The sequence below is a fragment of the Cyclospora cayetanensis genome, unplaced genomic scaffold, assembly GCF_002999335.1.
Source record: "Cyclospora cayetanensis isolate NF1_C8 unplaced genomic scaffold, CcayRef3 CcayRef3_contig_12, whole genome shotgun sequence".
Taxonomy (NCBI): Eukaryota; Apicomplexa; class Conoidasida; order Eucoccidiorida; family Eimeriidae; genus Cyclospora; species Cyclospora cayetanensis.
Genome location: NW_020312059.1, coordinates 142,808 through 162,228, shown reverse-complemented (window position 1 = coordinate 162,228; position 19,421 = coordinate 142,808). Strand labels below are relative to the sequence as shown.

Genomic DNA, 19,421 nt, shown 5'->3' with positions numbered 1-19,421 from the left:
TGCTGAGTAGCTGCAAATAAATGTGCGAAAGCAAACTAAGGAGTGTAACGATGCCACCATTTGCACCTGAATACCCTGGCCCTCGATCTCAAAGCTTCTGTAGTATGAAGAAGGCAACGTAAGTGGTCTTTTGAAAAAAGAAACTGACGCCTTTGACAGATATGGCTGCGGATCTACCTATGTTGACTTTACAAGGAGCGTTTCAACCCACATCATAGCATAAATAAAATTGTCCCTATACCAAAGTACTATACGATGACGCCTCTAGCTCGCGGTACCGGATACATGCGTACATTCTTTGCAACGCTCACTTTCTCCTTCCTCCTTCAATGCCCCCCGAGGAGTCGTGAACCAAGGGCAGCCAACTAGAGACACACACCACACTTGATTGCACATGTTTTGGAAGCAGATGTCTTAGGCTGAAAGAAAGGCTGACCGCTGAATCTGTCCATAGCGCAAGCAGTGACTGAGCTAGTAGGATCCATGTATGTCTCACTCGCTTGTCTCAGCCTTCAAGTGCAACAAACACAATCAACGGATGATGCCCCTTTAAAAGCAATTTCTCGCATGTTTGACTCGTACTCAGCTACTTTCCTTGCTGCTCTGCTTCAGGCACGCTAGTAACTACGCTCATTGAATATAGCAGTATGGCGATCATGCTGTTCGGAGATTTATGGGTCAAAAATGTTACTCGACTTCAGATGCATACACTTGGAGTATAGTCCATCAAGTGTAAGACGGCTGTTTAGGAATGCTGTGAAACAGGAAACGGAAAAGCTACCACAGCTGAAACGGAATAAGGGACCTGACCGGCGGCCTAAGCCGACTTTGCCCTTCTTCCTTCTAAACGCTCCTTTCATTGCCCCGCTTTACGGTAACCTTTTAGAGAGTTTTATACAACTATACTTTGAGAAGTTTGTCTGTTTACATAAAGGCTCCAAGGGAGGCACACAGGCTGCAGCTCCCCTCGAGGCGCAGTCGCAGAATCAGGGAGCTACGGCTTCTAGTGGTGGTCCGGTCCTTCTAATTGTGTTTTGCTCCTCTTGTGCGACTTAGACTCAAAGGCCCCTTGAAATACACACATACTTTTAATTGGAGCCTCACTTTTCGTTTTTGAGGCTGCAGTTTTCCAAAGATGGACCTTCTCCCATTGTAGGCTCGAGGGTGCCTGCCAACTCTATCCAGGCAGGGCTGAGTTTGCCAGATGTGTATGTACCCGGTCCCGCTAGCCTTCTGTCGCCACAAGTGCAGCGTCCATGTAAATTCCTCAAAAGGTCACTCGCCTACCCCTTTGCTCCTATTTCTTCTATGGCTACTCGTGAACACTTGCCCAAGGCACCAAGTCGGCGTGTCACATAGCTAAGACAACAGGCTGTTACTATCTGCTCGACTTCCGTAAGGACTCCAGCTCATTGGTGATCGAAACTGACGTAGGTTGGTACCCTGTGGCTCAGGAGCCTTTGACTCCAGCGAAGAGTCCCTATGCTTGCCCAAGGTGACAAGGAACCAGCATGAACAAGGCACACGCTCCACCTTGGGCTTCCCCCTAGCCCTCTGCTTACTCTTATCAAAGCCTTAATCAAGTGTCCTTTTCTGCACGCGCCGCAGACAAGCCAACTCCATGGCCACTGCACGTCCGTATGGGGAGCAGCCTCCGGCAGCGGCTGTAGCTGCTGCTCCCCAGCAACAATATTCGCCCTCTACGGTCCCTTCTGCAGCTTTAGGCTTGTCCAATGTTATGCGCTTCTGGCTGCCGAACCCTGGTGCCCACGGCTCGGGTGCCAGCCTGAGTCCCGGATTTTTCTCTACCCAGAGGCAATTTCACCTTCCCACTTCCTCTCCCTCCATGAAAACCCAGACAATAAAACCCCAAAACCACAGATCGCAAGTAGATCTTTGCTACTCTTCGCGTGTTCCGCAAGCCTCACCAGTGGAATCTGTTAGGACAGCAGCTCTCACCCCTGACTCACACTCACACCACGACGAACGACTGTCCAATCCGCATGCTGTTTGGCGGTCAGTGACCCCTTCCGCGCATTTGTACAACGGCTATAGGCCCAGACCAGTGGCGCCGAGGCGCTCGGTAAGCGTGGGGTCAAGAGGGATAGTAACTGTAGAGGGCAGGGTGGAGGAACCGCGTGCCCCCGAGAACTCCGTCCAGCAGCAGCAGAATTTGCGCAGGGTACCTGCAAGGTTTTATCAAGAAGTTTGGGGCCAGCCCGTTCTGAGGCCACAGCGGGCAGCCAACGAGTATCAACAGCGTTGGCGTTGCCCATCAGTTCAACTGCTGCAGCGAGACTCAGCACAGCTACCAAACCCTTCAGCCTTAGGAGTCTCTGCCCTGCAGCCTCGCCTCCACACCAAATACGCCGGAGGAGCTGTTATACAGGCTCCTGGCTCTCAACACACGGCATCTTGGCAGAGACCTCTCTCATCGCCCGAAAGGCTTGCACGCAGGCTATCTCCTAAGCCACACGGGATTCACACGTGGAGGCCTCTTTCTGTGCCTCCCCAGAGTTCTGGAGGCCCCCGCTGCGCAGATGCCGTTACTTCACGGGCCGATGTAGGGGCTCACCAGTACGATGTACGAGTCAGGCAACCCCCGATGATGCGAGGAAATGGAGGACAAGAGCATCTTTCGGCTGCCTCGGGCAGCCTAGTGGTGCAGGGGCAGCGAAAAGTATGCCGGTCTGTGAGCACACCACCCCTCATCCAACGTCAGTTCCCTGACCTTGCCAGTCGTCTCTGGTCCTTTTTTCGGGCAGGGCAAGAACCTCAGGAGCGAGAATCCCCGAAGGCGCAAGCTGTAGATAAGAGGCTTCAGTGTACCAGCAACAGAAGCAGGGATCCCCTGGTGCCCTCAACAGTGGATTGGGCCTATAAACGGCAAGGAGCTCAGCACCACTTGGCGCAGGCGGGTATGTTCACTGGGGCAGACTCGCAACCATTGCACCAGGTGCAGCCTAAGTCGCAGCCAGGGCAACGACCGTCTTCTCCCCACGTGCAGCTGATTCAGAACTCCCGGCAGAAGCCCACTGTGACCTTTGCGCCCATAAATCAAGCAAGGGCCCCCATGCAGAACCAACCGCAGTGGACAAAAGAGCAGGAAACGAAGGCTGGTGAGTGGAGTCCCGACGTGCAGAAGGTAGAGAAAGCTTGCCAGGGGAGAAGCGCAACCCAGCAGGAAGCAGTGGCAATGCAGATGCAAGCTGCGTTACAGCACCGCACGCAGCTAAAGGGGCCCTCGGCCCAAGTGAAGCAGGTCTTGTCCTCGCAGCAGCAACGAGACCAGTTCCTCTGGCAGCAGCACCAGCTGCTGCAGAAGCAAAGAGAGGTGCTGCAGCAACAAAAAGAGAAATTAATGCAGCAACAGGCATGCTGGCAGCAGCAAAGACAGAGGACTCTGCCACAAAAAGAGGCAGGGGCCTCGGGCCATCCACAAGCGCCCCCAATACGACTGGAGCGAGATACTTCTGTAGAAAGCTGTTCAACAAGTTGCGGGGTTGACATAGCTAGAGGTTCACCCTCAAAAGTATCAACAGAGCTACAGGGGTCCTCTTCTTTTGCCAGGAGCTCTGGTGTAGCAGGCCAGCAGATCTTGACTGCCAGTGCGGAGGACCTGTTCTCTGAGCCAACCTCCTCAGAGAGGGTCAAATCGTCATCGGCACAGCCAGCCACGTCGGCAACCAGGGCCCCGCAGCAGCGAAAAACCCAACAGCTGCAGCAGCAACAGCAAGAGCCTCCCGCTCTTCCATCCCCGCGAAAATTTCGGTCTAACGAATTCGTTGTTGGGTCCCCACCAGGTTCTGCCACAGCTGTAAGAGAAAACGGGAAGGTCAGCTTCACCATGGTAGGCGGCAGCATGGAGCAGCGTATGCAGCTGAAATGCGAGGTCATCGGACACCATGGTGTTGCTCTTGCTGAGCCTACGCTTAGCAGCGGATTATCGAGCATACGGAAGCACCAACAACATCAACCATCTGAAGTTGCAGACTTCGGGTGCACTAGGGACAGGACAGAAGGTGCTTTGGCCAAACAACAGCAGTCGCAAACGCACCTCATGGCTACTCCACGGAAAGTTGTCAAGGACCCAAAAGAGGGCACCCAAACGGCTACTTTAGGGTGTTCAGCAACGGCTACTCAAGGACCAGCCGAACAGGAAGGGTCATGCAGTCCTGTAGCTGGGACAGACACACTGGTTTTAACAGATACTGGGGATGTTCTGAATAGAGAGCTTCAGGCAGAGCGAAGAGAGCAAGAGCCTTTCCCGCAGCACCCTCAAGTTTCACGCAGGTGTAAGTTGAGGCGACGCGACCAAGACTGCTACAAAGTGGGGCCCCACGATCTACTTCCCGTGGGGCCCCTGATAGCGGCTATCTGTTCTCTTGGGGAAAGTGGAAAAGAAGAGGGCGAACGCGCTACTGCAGATGAATGCACAGAGGATATAAGTTATATTGAAGCGTATCTCCCGATCAAGTCACTGTCTGAGTTGGAGAGTGTAGAGAAGGGCCAGGAAGCAGAAGATCTGCTGGACCTGCGAAGAGACGTGGTGGGTTGCGGGACCTACGGAGTAGTGCGGAAGTTGAGGCACAAAAAGGGTGGATTTGTAGTGGCCGTAAAGAGCATTCAGAAGGAAACTGTGGTGCGAGCGGGCATGGTGGACCAAGTGGAGTTTGAGCTGTACGTACAGCGGGACCTGCTCAGGCATCAGAATGTATTACGCTGCTTCTCTTGTGTCGAAGACGCAGAGTACTTGCACATGATATTAGGATATTGCGATCAGGGGGATCTGTACAGGCGGATTCGAAAGCAGCCAAACCGTCGATTTTCAGAGCTTGAAGCGTTCTGCTTCTTCGCTCAGCTGATAAACGGTCTGCAGTGCGTACACTCCAGCGGAGTAATTCACAGAGATCTGAAGCTCGAGAACTTGTTGCTCACAAAAGGATATGTATTGAAGATTGCAGACTTTGGCTGGTGCGGGTCTGTCGTTGGGCAGAACCGAAGCTTCAGCTTCTGTGGTACTCTCGACTACCTCGCCCCAGAAATGGTCAAGGGTCAGGGGCATGACTGGCGAGTTGACTTGTGGAGCCTTGGTAAGCACAAAGAAAACTAGCAGGCCCATTTTAAGCAGACAGCACGGTAAATAGGCAGACTATCTTGTAAACCTGAAGGAGGCAGATACCTAATTAAACGAGGTGCCAACCACTGCCTCAACTTCCCATGCGTAATTTACTGTGGCTCGTCCCTAATGTTTATCAGCACTGCCTCCGTCTTTAATCCAAATCACTGTGTTTGTTCTCAGTGAGCACTTGCCTTCTATTGTATTTCGTGTGCATGCAGGGGTACTGCTTTATGAGTTGCTAGACGGGCGGCCACCCTTCCAGTCGACGCGGCATTTCGAGCTAGTGCAGCGAATTGTCACTGTGGACATCAGAATGCCTTGCGTAAGCTTATCCTTTAGATTGTTGAACTTCTGCTACTCCCAACGATGGGCAAACTATCCGTGAAGCACACAGATTGACATTTGACTGACAGGTTGCAATCGCTGGTTAACGCTGCTGGTATTTTGGAATTTTCTGTGTTTAATGGGCGCCTGTGCCTTTTGAAAGCTGACTGCTTTTGATGTCGCAATGTTGCTTGTTCGGACTCTGGGTGTCTGAAGATATGTGGCCAGGAGTTTTTTCTGTGGATTCGAGCGGTCTTGATATGTCCTCAGCACGTGAGCAGTGACGCCGCTGATCTAATCAGGAAACTGTTAAAATACGACCCAAGTGAAAGATTACCACTAATTGGTACGAATACACACAAACACCCTCGAATACAGACTTTTTGTCCATGAATGTGAATGAATGCTGCCATGCGTAATGGTCGTTTAGTCAATGCATATATGTACACCAACACGTGTATATAAATATGCAGCTCAACACGTATCTTAGTGTTTCGTACATGACGAAATATGCTTGCGTATCCGCTTACGTTTATATAGGCATACGAGCCCCCATGCATGCTAGCACAAATAGTTATACCCATTTTTGTAGCTATACCTCCGTTGTACGTGCAGAGATACATAAATATATACGCATGTACACGTGGCAAAGGTGTGTATCTCTTCATACAACTATATTTTCCTGTGCCTTTTTGTATTAAAAGCTTAAGCGACTGAACTAATATATGTCGATGCATCTCTTCTTAATCTTGCTGTGCCACAGATGTTGCACAGCACCCCTGGGTGCATCGCATGTGGAAGGAGCTGCAGCTACATCTGCTGCAGAGGGATCCTTCAGTCGACATAGAGGCTTTGTTGCCTGCTATCGCCTCTCCCTGGCCCTCGTCGGAGCTGTTGTACAGCGGTGCTCCCCATCATGATCCTCGTTGTCATATAGCAGCAGAGGCAGCTGGCGCATGTGGCAAACATTCAACGGCCAAAGGGTTCGAAGGAGTAGGCAGGAGCAGTGCTACAAGGAATGCCATAAGGTCCCCTGTGGTTCCCATTAAAATGCAACTTACAGACAAAGGGACACACCTGCCTCCTCTCAGCGGCCGGAGAGGCCCCAACAGTGTGTATCACGAGTGTCTCCCCAGTGAGCGGTCGCTCATATCTCTATCCACAGAGCGGATGGGGAGAAAAAGGACTTCAATCGTTAGAAACGGTTATGCCTCCCTCAACCACCACCCACGGCGTCGTACGCTTCCCAAGCCGACGACAAGTGCCACCCAGTCCAGAGCCATTCGAAGCACTAGCAAAGCCCTTGGCAGCGCCACAGCCAGACAGCTACCGACTTCGCGATATCCGGAAAGCGCAGAGACCGCACCTGCAAACTCTAGCGCAAAGAAAAGTCCACTGAAGCGCCCTTCTTGCGCTGCGCAAAGGCAAAGGGGACGCAACACTCCTCTTCTTGACCAGTCTTTTGACTTACAAAGTGCCGCGGAGACGGCAGACACCTGCGATGCGAGTGCTTTGACTACCGAGGCGAACACATGTCACGCATTGCACACAACTGTTGATGGCGCTACAGATCAGCAGGAAACAATTTCATGTAAGCTCCTCCCTCCAGGAGACGATTCGACGACCAGAGATGATCGGCCTCGTCAGGTGCCGATAACAGAACTCCACACCGGAGCACATTCTCGAAGGGACGCATCCTTAGCACCAAGCATTCTGAACATCCCTCTGCCGGCTAGTGCAACCTTTGATCAGGAATCACTGCCAAAGTCAGCGGCAGAGCAAAAGCTTGTTGCGCTATCATTGTCCGCTGATGTAATCCAAACATCCGCTAGTACTACCGACGCCACAGCACTACCAAGCCTTAAGAAAGTGCGCAGCGCCTCCACCAGGCCCCGAGGCTGTGGGTCTGGTGGTGCAGTGCTGCGAATGCAGTCAACTCCCCACAAGGCTCCGGAGGCACCCGCCACGTGCGACTTGTATCGGGGAGTGAAGGACTGCCATGGCCAGCAGGGAATGGGTCCTGGTTCGAACCATCTCGGGCTTGTACAGAAAATTTGCAAAGGCACAACTTTGACGCCTCATGGGAGAACACAAGGGGTAGCCCATTTGGATCCATTCCACACCCAGAAGCCGTGGCCATCCATGGCCACGGCTACAAGTGGATTGAGCGTCATGCGGCCGTCGTGCTTGACAAGCAGCCCAAGTCAACATTCTCAGTGGCATCCAGCTGTGGCGGTGATGCGGCCTGCTCTGCCGGGACGTACGCATCAGTGGCGTTTAGAGCAAATGGTGCACCCCAGCAGTCTATCTAGGTTGCAACAGTTTGAAAGTCTTCCAAGCAGCGATTCTACAGGAAATCTGCATTACCCACACTTGCCGAAATACTCTGCAGGTGGCTTACATCAAACACTGCAAATGGGGGACAGATCCCGACCTCAGCTCCACATGGCCTTTCAGCCTACGTCAACGCAAAAGCAACGCCTGGTGGATTTAGTGGCGGATTCTCCTCCAGGAAGACGGTTTTACAGCCCTCCGTCCAATGGACTCCTCTCTTGGGCCCAGCAGCAACCAAAGCAGACCCCAAGTCCCCTTGCAAAACGGCAACCCTGTGTTTATGGAATGGAGAAGAATGTCATACCTGGACTGCCTGTGGTCGTTGGAATACAGAACCCTACCAGCCCAAAGTTCTTGAGCAACCCGACATCATTATTCAACTAGCGCACAATAATGGGTGAAAGAGAATATTCCAGATTCTCCAATGTTTTTGTTAATTGTAAATTGTATTTTGATCAAATTCGTCTCTTGGCATTGCCCCTGCTCTAGCTGCAGGTAACAGTATTCATACTCTTAAAAGGAAAGATGGGAGCATAGTCTGGCCAGCAGATTAAACAGCGGGAGCATGCCTGTACTTAATCGACTTGGCAGTACGCTGGTGATTCTCATGGGTCGCCTGCATATTGGTTGCACTTTCGAGGTGATGGGCAAACAGGTGGAACAGACAAGGAAATACTTGGCAGGACAGGAGAAGCAAGCAACCACCCTACCCCGCACGGCATTCATTTAGCCTTACAAATGTATTCCGTCTAAACAAAGTTTAGATCCCATGTTTGTGGCCCTTGGTAGATTCTTCTTTGGCATGAAGTGTGCTAAGAAGAGGATACATATATTGTTCATAGGTTGATTTTGAGTGCTACCTAGTTGGTTCAACTTGTTAATATCACCGGAGGGTGTCCCATAGGGGACCACCCTACTGCAACAGCTTGGTTACATTGGAGAAAAAATTAAAGCAGGAAGAACTTCAAAGCTTAACGTACTTCCCGAATTCTATGATTCACCGCTTCTTGCACATGCCCTCAATACAACTTAATGACCACCATTAAATGACTGGCTGGATGTTTGATACACTGGAAGCTTTGTAGCGTACTGATTTGGTGCAAGGAGTCATTTTGCTCTTGAAATGTGGATAACTCCGTGATGGGGGGAAGAAAAGGCTACTTGTTGCTTGGTAGGCACAAAGCCGGGGAAAGGCCGAAATACTATGCCTGGGTCGTATTATTCCTTTGTGTGCACATAGAGCAGCATGTCTTTTCTATGTGCTTCTGCGCTGCTTTGATTCGCAAAACGAGATTTGGTGGAACACCACGCCCTACATTGTAGCACTACAGGCTCAGCAAGGCAACAAATTAATATTAGGCAGTACAACATCCACCGACCAACGCTAAATGGTAACGAACTGAGAAAGTGAACGGTCGAGAGCAGGACTTTGTGCTGGAGCCTTCCAATTAGGTGTTCCTAGAAATCAGATATGGCATCATGTATTCAAGCACATGCATATGGAATCATCGGATGTAGACCAATGTAAATGGGACTGCCACACGATACAAAGCAAAAATGGTCAGAAATAAAGTACACAGCAGTTCTGAATAGTTGAGTAGTACACAAATTTCGAGAAGTGCGAGGTACTTTAGGAGCAGAAGAAGCTCCATTCGAGTGATGGAGGAGCTGTCCAGCCCAGAGGCTTCATGAAAACTAAGCAGAAAAGCTTTCAAAAAGAATTTTTCCACATTTGCATAGTGTCCAATGCTCTACTATCTTCTTATTTGACGCTTGGGCCAAAATTCAGCATGGGTATCTCTTTCAATACTCGATTCTCCCACCGCATCCAGCACGTTCCCACACCCACTTGGAGATATATGTTGCACAGTGATTCCGTTGTTTCTTGACACAGGAAACACGCCATTTTCCCCTCTATATGATCTGCTTTCCCATCAATACGAGATGCGTGGTGCTTGCTGACGCAGCTAGTGCGTCCCAATCTGCGGTCTATGGCTTGGCACCAGACAAGCTCCAAGTGTCTGAGTAAAAAGCTGTGTCACTTGTTCCCCTGCTACCTGTCTGATGGAGGCCATAATCTAGCGGAAGAATGTGGGGGTTGGCTGGTCTTCTCACAGTTCCGCGGGGGAATTCTGTTTGCCCTCTACAGCCCACGAAGTGGTGCCCCCGCGTGCACATACACACCGCACAACGCAAAATCTGGAACAGCTGGTTCTCAATTACTCATGCTTGCGTTCCTTCTGCAGAGATAGCGGCACTCTCAATGTTCTTGCCAAACCCACGAGTAGCTTTCAAATGCTGCTCACCCCCCTTTCAACACAGCGTTGCGGCGAAATTCGGCACAAAATGTCTCTCTTCTCTGTCAACCAACTCATTCAGTCGTGTAACAGTAGTAGGCCGCTGCAATGTGGGGAAGAGCAGTCTGTTCAATTGGTTCCTTACTGCAAACAGCTCAGCTTTGCCAATGAATAAGCAGCAGCACTTGGCCCTGGTAGGCCCTGAACCCGGCACCACAAGGGACCGCAGGGAAGCCCTTTGTTCGTGGAGAGGTCTACAAGTACTGCTGGTAGACACCGCAGGCTATGAGGCTGAATTTGAAGATAAAAACAGTTCTACTTTGCAGCAGACCAACCAGCAGGTACTCACCAATCCACGCAGCGGCCGGCTCCCCAATGCCATTAATCCAGATATTTAGTTTCGGATTTGTTCGTATGTTAAAACATGTATCTGTATATATTGTGATATGCAGAGTTTTATGAATTACTGTGTTTGGCACGTGCCACTGCAGCGGTGTAGCCGAAGCAGTACTGACTAACCTGCTGTTGCATACTCACCTTGGCTCTCATGCAGGTGTCACAAGCGCTTGAAGACGCCGACTTAATTATGTTTTTGGTTGATGCCAAGGAAGGCGTCACACCGACAGATGAACTTTTTGCGAGGCGACTGCGGAGCCTTTTAGAGAAGCGGCAGGCAGCGGAAGCTGAAGCACCAAAGACACATAAGCATCCAGATACCACACTCAACGGTTGCAGGAGGTGGCCCCCGGAAATAATACTTGTGTTGAGCAAGGCAGAGGGAACTGGCGTGGCCGACTGCATGGCTGACGTCTATGACTTGCAGCTAGGCCACCCCGTATTAGTCTCCACCAGGACAAACCAGGTGCGCTTTCACCACAGGCATGGGTGGCAAGCAGAGCGAGACGCTCCCAACGGAATGCCATGCAACAGTTTTAGGGGGACAGCCTTGGACTGGACGCTTAAGGATGGCCTATGTGAAAACGCTGCGGCAACTTGGGGAAGAGGCTAGCTGTGGCAGGAAACCACTCTATGGTTCCATCCATATTTCCGCCTCCATAGTGCTTCTTTTTGTGTCCTCCCAAGTGCACCTTCATTTGCATGTCTGATGTACGGCTGCCTCCTTTGCATCCCGTTTATTGTGCCTCTCATGTCTCCTGTGGTGGGTATCAGGGCCTCGATGCCTTGCACGAGAGAGTACTATCAGCCATTAAAGAACAGCAAGAACGACACCGCTGCCTCTCCGCAGCTCCAGAGCAGCAGGACGGGACGGCTTTAACGGGATATGCAGCGGTGAGGCAGCGAAAGTCACCCGATATTCCACTGCAAGTGCCCCACCACAGCACAGAATCCCGTTTTGCCCTGACCTATACGTTTTAGAGTTGGGGCGTAAGATGAAGTAGTGAAAATGCTTCAGTAGGCAGTATTGCTTTGATCTAAGACTTTGCGTGCTTCTCTAACATCATACGAACGCAGCAACAGGCGCATAGATGGCCATAAACAGGAGTCGCCACATTAGTGCAGTCAAACCGGAGCCAGTGTTGCCACTTGCAGATGCTGCCCCCCCTCATATTGACTTCTTCTTCTTACCCTTGCAGAGCCCGCGGGAAGGACCTCCTGGGGGAAGTGCAGCAGCGGAGGCCTGGCTTGAGGGCTTGGCTCGACGGTACGGTCGGGGTGAACATCCAGCTCTGGCGCACAACGAAGCTCCCCAGGGGTTTCCGCATCTGCCCTGGTCACTGAAGAAGGTTACGTGCGAAACAAAAGAAAAGACGGCACAAGAGGAAACAGAAGAGGGGCTGTTTCTGGACCCAACAAAAGAGCCAGCACGCGAGGGGGTAAATTGTCCAGCCAAAGGAGAAAGACGCGCCCTTCTGCTCATCCTGCGTTGACTGGCACAGTGCCGTATTCTCTGTGCTTTATGCCACAGGAGCAAGAGATGCCGGACACGCACACTCACCAAGGCAACAGCGAGTTGTGGCCCAGTGCCGAACTTGAAGCCGAAGCGTCTGCTGGTCCTGCAGAATGCCCTGAGGCACCCCCGGAGTGCTTGGACCAAGTGGCGGAGAATTTGTTTAAAGCGGATGGAGTCAGGGATCTCAATGCGACGATCGAGGAACCAATACGACTGACATTTATTGGGCGTCCAAATGCGGGGAAATCAAGCCTTATCAATTCCATCCTGAAGGAGAACCGCCTGACGGCCAGCGCCACTCCAGGCACCACCACCGACTCTGTCTGCATCAACTTTTGTTTCAAAAAGCAGAAAATGGTGTTGACCGACACCGCCGGGGTCACTAGAGGCTGGAAGATGCGGGGGGACGATCTGCTGCAGCAGGCGTCCCTGCAAACAATGCGTAACATCCGTTCGGCTGACGTGTGTATACTGTGTCTCGACGCTTCTCGGATACAAGCGACAGGACAGATTAGCTCTCATGACTTGTCTCTAGCAAACCTGGCAACGGAGAAGGAGGGCCGTTGCATGCTGGTGTGCGTTACTAAGTGGGACTTAGTTGAGGACAACAACAAGGACTATGTGCGATCACTGATACTAGAGCGGCTGCAAACGGGACTGGGCCACCTAAAGGCCTGCCCCGTGGTGTTCACTTCTTCGAAACAATCACAAAACCTCAACTCCCTGCTCAATAAGGCACGCTCTGTGTATAAGCCTTGGTGCAGTCGTGTGCCAACAGGAGTACTCAATGAGTGGCTGCAGGATTACACTGCCCGCTGGCCGCCACCCTGGAGACTAGGGTCTCAGTGTCAAGTAAAGTACATCACACAGACACAGGCAAAGCCGCCAACATTTGTGGCTTGGTCTAATGTCTATGCGCACTTCCCGACTCACTACAAGCGACAGCTGATCAATGCAATAAGGGAGGAATTCGGGCTTAACGGCATTCCTGTACGTCTCGTGCTACGCACCACAGCAATGCCGAAACCCGGCGCAAAGCTCACCAAGGCAGAAGCTTTAAAATGGAAGAGACTGGGGCCGCATCAGGTAAGCATAATAAAATATGCAAACAGGATACTGGATCTGTGTCAGTCTATATCATCGTACAGAGGTGCAACATGGCATACGAAAGTGCGCAGAAACGCGGGAAATAGATATGTCTGTAGTGTAGAAATGCAGCGGTAACTGTCCGCGCATCGTCTCCTGCGGTCTGATTTGTTCGCAGCATCTGGCAGCGACAAAGCTTTCGCGCAAGTACTTGGTGAAGAAGTAGCAGTTATGGCCTGCGCATTGTGTAAACTTTAGAATTCAGCCCGCGTGAAGCGCTGCTTTTTAAATAGGGGTTCGGTCCGCTTAGAGGTAGTCTTCTGGGCATAAATGCCTCAATTCAACCTCTGTTCTATTCTGCAGAGAACAGGTGTCCCGTTCGCTAGGTTTTTGACTGATTTAGCGGTGGTCAGCTCGGCGCCACGATACGTTGTGACCTTGTACTTTAATACGCGCCGAAGAAAATAATCGTCCACCTAATAATCACTGGTTTTTGTGTAAAACACCCATGACCGACGGTCGGCTTACGGGTAGAACTGATCAAATCACAGTTGTGGCGAAATGCGCGCTTTTAACATCATCTAGCATCATTGGGCTTCGAGGCCCAAAAACACACATCAAGGCAGTAGTAAGGAGATGAAATCGCGCATGATACACAACAGTGGTAGTATTTTTGTATACCACTACACATGAGTGCCCCTAGAAACGTAATGAAGATTCAAGCTGCCACTATATACACGCTACATATTCAGCATAGCTGTGGGATATACAAGACCAACTACGCAGGCTTTTCCAGTCTCTGCGCGTTGGAGGCACGTACCTAAAGTAGAGCGGACATATAATAGCGTTGCTAAGATAGAAGGAAGTCACAAGGTTGGAACAATGGGTCTTCCCTCGGTTTTAGAGTCATGAACAACCTTGAATATGAAGCTTGGATAATGGCATACCCGATCTTCAGCTCTACACGTTGTTAGTTTACATTGCTGACTAAATGTGCCATTCCCATGAGATTCGTTCAACAGTCAATTGTATCTACTGCTCGCGTGTGCCATGTAAGTTGTATGGGTTAGGGAGGGGCTAAAATTAAAATGGACAACAGTCACTGAGTGAGATTAGACAAATCCAGCACCAAATGCCTAGCTAATAGCAGTCTCACTACCCACCAAAAGGGGCTGCAAAGGAGGTAATTAAAAGGATTTTGCTAAAATATCTAGAGGCTGGTAGATGAAACAGCCAATGTATATATAGACACGGCCTCTATTTGGGTAGACCCTCCCCCGCCGGAATGCCCCGAAAGAATTGACTTCTCCTGGTTACTAAGCCGGCTTGGCAGAACCCAGCATGGCTTAGCCTAGCAGATAGTGGCACATGGCAGTGATAAGTGTTTCAAACCGCAGGGCTGCAATCGGAGATCAAGCGTGCACCGGCGCAGTTGGTCTATACCTCCTCCCTAATCCATGAGTCACCGGAACAGCATCAAGTCTGCACCTGAGCCCAGATACTTAATAACTCATTGATCCCCTCCATCTCCTTCGCCTTCCCACGCAACAGCTCCCTCCTTCCTATGTGTATGTCTCGGGGTCGATGTGACTGGGTATGGGCTTGATTTCAGTCCCCAGCTCGTGCTCGATCCTGAAAGACAAGGCCACTCGGAAATCGAGAAATTTCTTAACCACGCTACAGAACAAACAGGATCTTAAAAGGCACTACACGTTTCAGATTGCAGGCATCATGACCACGGGGGTTATCCCAATTTGTATGGGACATAAACCATCTGTTTCTACTGAGCGAAGGATGTCGCATCCAATCAAATGGACAAGCGGGAGACATCACAAAAGCAACGAGTGGTTGCACCAGGTGCTACACATGCCAACTCCAAGCGACATCTGCTTCACAGGAAGAGGGCATGAATGATATTTACACTGGCACGACGATGCACATGGGTTTTAATGTAAAGACGAGCACAAGCGCCATGCTCCCCTCAAGCGGCACAAGGAACCCGCTGCAACTAAAAAAAAATTTTACATGATGATTTTTTATTACTTTGTTCACGCCAAGGCGCGCACACTAATCCAAGACGACCAAGCATATGATGCGTGTTCTTGCAACTAGCTCAGTACTCTTAGCGCGAGCAGCAGGAGCTGCCACTTCCAGTCCACAATTCTCAAATTTACGACTTCCTTTTATGTTAAGACGCGATGCACGAAACATTACGTGCGCTCACAGGAGCGAAAAAGTGACGAGAGATGCCGCCATTATGAATGCGTTTACGCACGATGAAAGGCTAACCTGTGGAGATTGAATCGGTCGTCATACGTCACGAGGTTCACCGCCAATCCCAGGTGTCCAAACCGACCAGACCTTCCTATTCTGTGCAAGTATGTTTCCGAGTTTTGAGGAAAATCAAAATTAATTACAACATTAACAGACTGAATATCAATGCCTCTGGTAAACAAGTCTGAAGACACCAGGCAGCGGCATGCGCCGTTCCTGAAATCATGAAACACTCTGTTGCGATGAGACTGTAGCATTCGTGCATGAATGTAGAAACACGTAAAACCCAATTCGGTGATCTTCTTTGCTAACAACTCAACGCGAGTCACACTGTTGCAGAAAATGATCGCCTGGTTTATCTGAAGCTGAAACGCACAGGAACAGAAGTAAAACAGAGCAAGACTACAAAAAAGAAACAGGGCGGAAGCCCACTGAAGTTCTTGCTTTGCTCTTTCCGAATCGATCTGTTGTAAACAAACTATGCCAAAATAACATAACGGCTAAACACATCCAAACACGCTAAAATAACGTTGAGTTCGCATGAAACCTAAGAGAAACAGAACGTGGAAACTCAACAATGTCATAGCAAAGGAGCCCAAAAGAATGCATTTAACACAAAAAGATGCACGCGCCAGCTGCAGGGACTTGCCTTTGCAAAAAGTGTATTCAGACAATGAACTTTCTGGCGCTCCTCCACGAAAGCGTAATACTGGGTGACACCCTTGAGGGTGAGCTCCTCCATGAGATTTATTTCATGAGCATCTGCAAGGTATTTACACTTGAAGTCCTTCACTGTCACAGGGAAGGTTGCAGAGAACATCAGAATCTGTCTCTGCATGGGAATAAACTCGATCAGTTTCTCCACAATCGGCTGAAACTCGGGGGAAAGTAGTTTGTCCGCCTCGTCCAAAACAACGATATGGCACTGCCGCAAATCCGCCACGTCCTTGTTGGCCAGATCGAGGATCCTCCCTGGAGTGCCCACCAGTACATGAACTGTGCTGTGCAAACGCATAATGTCGTCTCTCAAGCTGGTGCCACCAGTCGAAACCATGCACTGCACGTTCAAGTATTTGCCAAGTTCCTTTACCACAGCGCTCGTCTGAAGAGCAAGTTCGCGGGTGGGGACAAGGATCAACCCTGACGGAAATGCACAAATCAGTACAACGTGCTGCATTGGAACCTACACCACAAACCACGAACACCACCCTTCGCTGTAGCTACGTATTCGCCCCATGTGCACACAAATCACCGCGCTTACCCTGGATTGCTCGTTTGTTTATTTGGCATTTCTCAAGCACAGGGATTGCAAAAGCGGCAGTCTTCCCCGTTCCATTTTTAGCTCGTGCCAGAATGTTTCGGCCAGAGAGCGCCACAGGAATCGCTTCCTCCTGAATCGGCGATGGCTTTTCAAACCCCTTTTCAAATATTCCCTTCAGCAGATCGCGCTTCAGGAAATAGTCCTCAAACTCGTTGCCCTTGGTTTGAGTCACATCCTAAGACAAGCCATAAAGAAAGAACCCCCTAAGTACCACAACACTGACCAGTGGCTTCTTCTTTCGTCCTCGAACCAGGACTCACCAGAGGTCGTTTGTAGACAGCCCCTTATGCAAGATGGAATGGCCACACCACCAGGAACAGTTGTGTCGCTAAACACGTGCTGGGAATACGACTCCCTCGAGAAACACTCAGGAAACATCCAAGAGTTTCTATATCCATCAATAACTCACCGCCGTGCGGAACATGTTTTGTCGCACTGGCCTAGGGCCCCCATCTTTCTGGCCGGTGCCACCCAACGCCCCATTAGGCTGGGCTTGTGAGGGGGAAGGCCTTGCAAAAGGGGCCTGAGGCTGCATCTGCTCTGTAGTGTTGTTGATAATCTCTGGGCGACCTTTACGAAGAACAGAACACTTCTTCCATCCGGACAACAAGACTGTTGTGTGTCGCTGTCACTGCTGGGGTGTGTCTACAGGGATGCCATATAGCATCGTTCTCCAACGGCTAGGCACTACAACGGCAGTGTGCTACGCACCCTGCAAATACAAAAAAAAGGTGCAATCCTAATTCAGCCGGCGGTGCATGCGCCAATGTCCATGCAATGCCAGTGTGGCGTGCGAATGCAAGCCGTCTGTCACAGAAATCCTCGCGCGAGTCTCCGCACAAAAACACGACCCAGAGCCTAAAAGACACACATCACAAAGATTAAGCAGGTCGGCCTGATCACGGAGTCTCTCCAGACGCAACGCAGAACACCGTTCCTTCAAAATGCAGCAGCAACCCTCCCTAACGACAAATTCGATCAACCAGCTGGACAGAATGCACCCTCACAGCCGACTAGACCCCCATCGTTGGAGTCAGCTGGCCGTAGAACCTCTTTGTTAGCCTAGTGGCTGCTTTTTTTCTGGAGTCTTCCCCCCCCCCGTTGCCAAAAGCAGCCCCTCTGAGCAACCGCCGGAGGTATAGGAAAGAGGTGGGCCACCTCCTGCCCCCAGCACACCCATTCTCAGCCATTTCAATAAGTAACTAGGCAGTTCGGTTCAAATAGATGTACGTACACAGTCGCTGTGCATGCTGAGTACCCCCACGTCCAGAGCGAAGACGAGCAGTCCGTCTATTTGTGGTTGCACAACAGCCCCCGTATGGCTTGCCTAACTCAGCTGTTGGAAAAATACAATGGAGATTCGCGCGAGCTCCAGCAGCAGAGATGCAATGGGCAGTAGCTGCCACAACCTTAGGTAGCAACTATTCGTTCAGTCCGGCCCCACCCTGAATCAAGGAGGCCTCTAGCACGCTCTGATGCTGGTGTTCCGCTATAAATACAACGACTTACTTTATCACCCGATGGATTTATACTTGAATTAAAACGCAGGAATGTGCAGAGTATGCCCGGAATGGCAGCAAAGTTGCGCCAACTGTTGAGCTTTGGTTGTTGCCCTCTGGCTCGGACGGCAGCCGCGCAAGCCCTTTTCCTGGTCTCTCTCAGCATTAAATGAAGACATGGGAACAAATTTAAAAGGCGAGCTCGCTGACAATCTACACAGCCTCTTCTACTTCTTATGACTAACCGGACACCTTATCGTGCCCTGGCTGGCAGCAGCTGCAAACGGTGGCAATTTTACAGCATGAACTGGCTGAGTTGTGACCTGCTCAACTCCCATGCTTCGATGTCTTGGCTGATAATTAGTCTTCTTCATTACTGCTGTATTTCAAACCCACTGCGAACTCAATTCTTTCATATGCTTCTCTGAGCCACTCCTGTCTCGTGTTTGCGTTGAACGGGAAGCAGCAACTGGAACGTGAAGCAAGTTGACGGATTTGCTCACATGTATTTTGGGGGATCAGTTTGTAGTGCACACGTCTCAATGTACAATCTGACCACAAAGAGCCCAATGAGACTAATCTTTAAATGGCGTACCCCATCAATTTCACCTTCGTGATTCCCGCTGCCACTACCAGGAAAACCCCCTGCATTCCTACGGCGCATGTTGGCTAACAAGCTGACCAACTCGTTGTTTACTAGTGAAACACTTTACTTCTTTAGCGCTCAGTCACTTCTCCCGGTACAGAATGGGCGGCAATCATAGAAGCCTAGCGTAACGCTCCATCAAGGGGCTTCAAGCGGGGTAGGCCATAATTTAACATATACTCCACTAGGTATGTTTGGCCAAGAAGAGCTTAAGGATTGATTAACTGTTTGTCTGCTCGCACATCGCATTCTTCGCAAAGTACCGCGCATGAGCAATGGGTACGATGGGCAACTGGCTCCAAATGCTCCAAGTGCTTTGAGGCTGCAGCTGCGTGCGCCTTAGCTGTTCCTCTCCTTTCATGTCAGAAACTCTGAGGGCCACATGTGGGGAAAGGCAGGAGCTCTTTTCAGGACCACATAATGACATTTTGTTTGGTTTGTTGTACAGGGCTTGCTGTATAGACTATATCTCTGTGCCGTTTGGAGCTAGTAATGGCCCAACTTTGCCGCGACGCCAAGTTGATCGTAACCTTTGTGAGCCCTCAAGGAGAAATGAATTGCTGTCTATGTGGATGACTTCCTAGGAATCAGCCGAAATGTTGAAAA

At 50.5% G+C, this 19,421-nt stretch overlaps 3 protein-coding genes across 3 annotated transcripts; 2 read left to right on the top strand and 1 right to left on the bottom strand.

The window, feature by feature from the left end:
• Nucleotides 1-1,621: 1,621 nt before the first annotated feature.
• Nucleotides 1,622-8,164, top strand: LOC113147069. The gene is made up of 5 exons (XM_026336288.1): nucleotides 1,622-3,587; nucleotides 3,804-5,093; nucleotides 5,341-5,444; nucleotides 5,717-5,792; nucleotides 6,210-8,164. Exons 1-5 carry the CDS (start codon nucleotides 1,622-1,624, stop codon nucleotides 8,162-8,164), a joined length of 5,391 nt encoding a protein of 1,796 aa, XP_026192073.1.
• Nucleotides 8,165-10,043: 1,879 nt separating this feature from the next.
• Nucleotides 10,044-13,301, top strand: LOC34618189 (GTPase Der). Its single transcript, XM_026336287.1, has 5 exons — nucleotides 10,044-10,418; nucleotides 10,631-10,939; nucleotides 11,673-11,912; nucleotides 12,014-13,075; nucleotides 13,254-13,301. The coding sequence occupies exons 1-5, from the start codon at nucleotides 10,044-10,046 to the stop codon at nucleotides 13,299-13,301; spliced, it is 2,034 nt and encodes a 677-aa protein (XP_026192072.1).
• A 1,336-nt stretch (nucleotides 13,302-14,637) lies between these two features.
• Nucleotides 14,638-17,124, bottom strand: LOC34618188 (probable ATP-dependent RNA helicase ddx6). Its single transcript, XM_026336270.1, has 5 exons — nucleotides 17,080-17,124; nucleotides 16,611-16,845; nucleotides 15,999-16,489; nucleotides 15,365-15,714; nucleotides 14,638-14,707 (listed from the first exon to the last, which is right to left on the bottom strand). The coding sequence occupies exons 1-5, from the start codon at nucleotides 17,092-17,094 to the stop codon at nucleotides 14,638-14,640; spliced, it is 1,161 nt and encodes a 386-aa protein (XP_026192055.1). The 5' UTR covers nucleotides 17,095-17,124.
• Between the last annotated feature and the right edge of the window lie 2,297 nt (nucleotides 17,125-19,421).

What these genes read in the sequence shown, in the direction of transcription:
- LOC34618189 (XM_026336287.1), top strand. Translation starts at nt 10,044, where the DNA reads ATGTTCTTGCCAAACCCACGAGTAGCTTTCAAATGCTGCTCACCCCCC. An exon ending in TCTCCACCAGGACAAACCAG is followed by an intron (nt 10,940 to 11,672) that starts GTGCGCTTTCAC and finishes TTACCCTTGCAG; the next exon opens with AGCCCGCGGGAAGGACCTCC. An exon ending in AGAGACTGGGGCCGCATCAG is followed by an intron (nt 13,076 to 13,253) that starts GTAAGCATAATA and finishes ATTTGTTCGCAG; the next exon opens with CATCTGGCAGCGACAAAGCT.
- LOC34618188 (XM_026336270.1), bottom strand. An exon ending in TGAATACACTTTTTGCAAAG is followed by an intron (nt 15,715 to 15,998) that starts GCAAGTCCCTGC and finishes TGTGCGTTTCAG; the next exon opens with CTTCAGATAAACCAGGCGAT. An exon ending in GACCGATTCAATCTCCACAG is followed by an intron (nt 14,708 to 15,364) that starts GTTAGCCTTTCA and finishes CTTGTCTTTCAG; the next exon opens with GATCGAGCACGAGCTGGGGA.
- LOC113147069 (XM_026336288.1), top strand. Translation starts at nt 1,622, where the DNA reads ATGGCCACTGCACGTCCGTATGGGGAGCAGCCTCCGGCAGCGGCTGTA. An exon ending in CAGGAGCTCTGGTGTAGCAG is followed by an intron (nt 3,588 to 3,803) that starts GCCAGCAGATCT and finishes GGTCCCCACCAG; the next exon opens with GTTCTGCCACAGCTGTAAGA. An exon ending in AGTTGACTTGTGGAGCCTTG is followed by an intron (nt 5,094 to 5,340) that starts GTAAGCACAAAG and finishes GTGTGCATGCAG; the next exon opens with GGGTACTGCTTTATGAGTTG.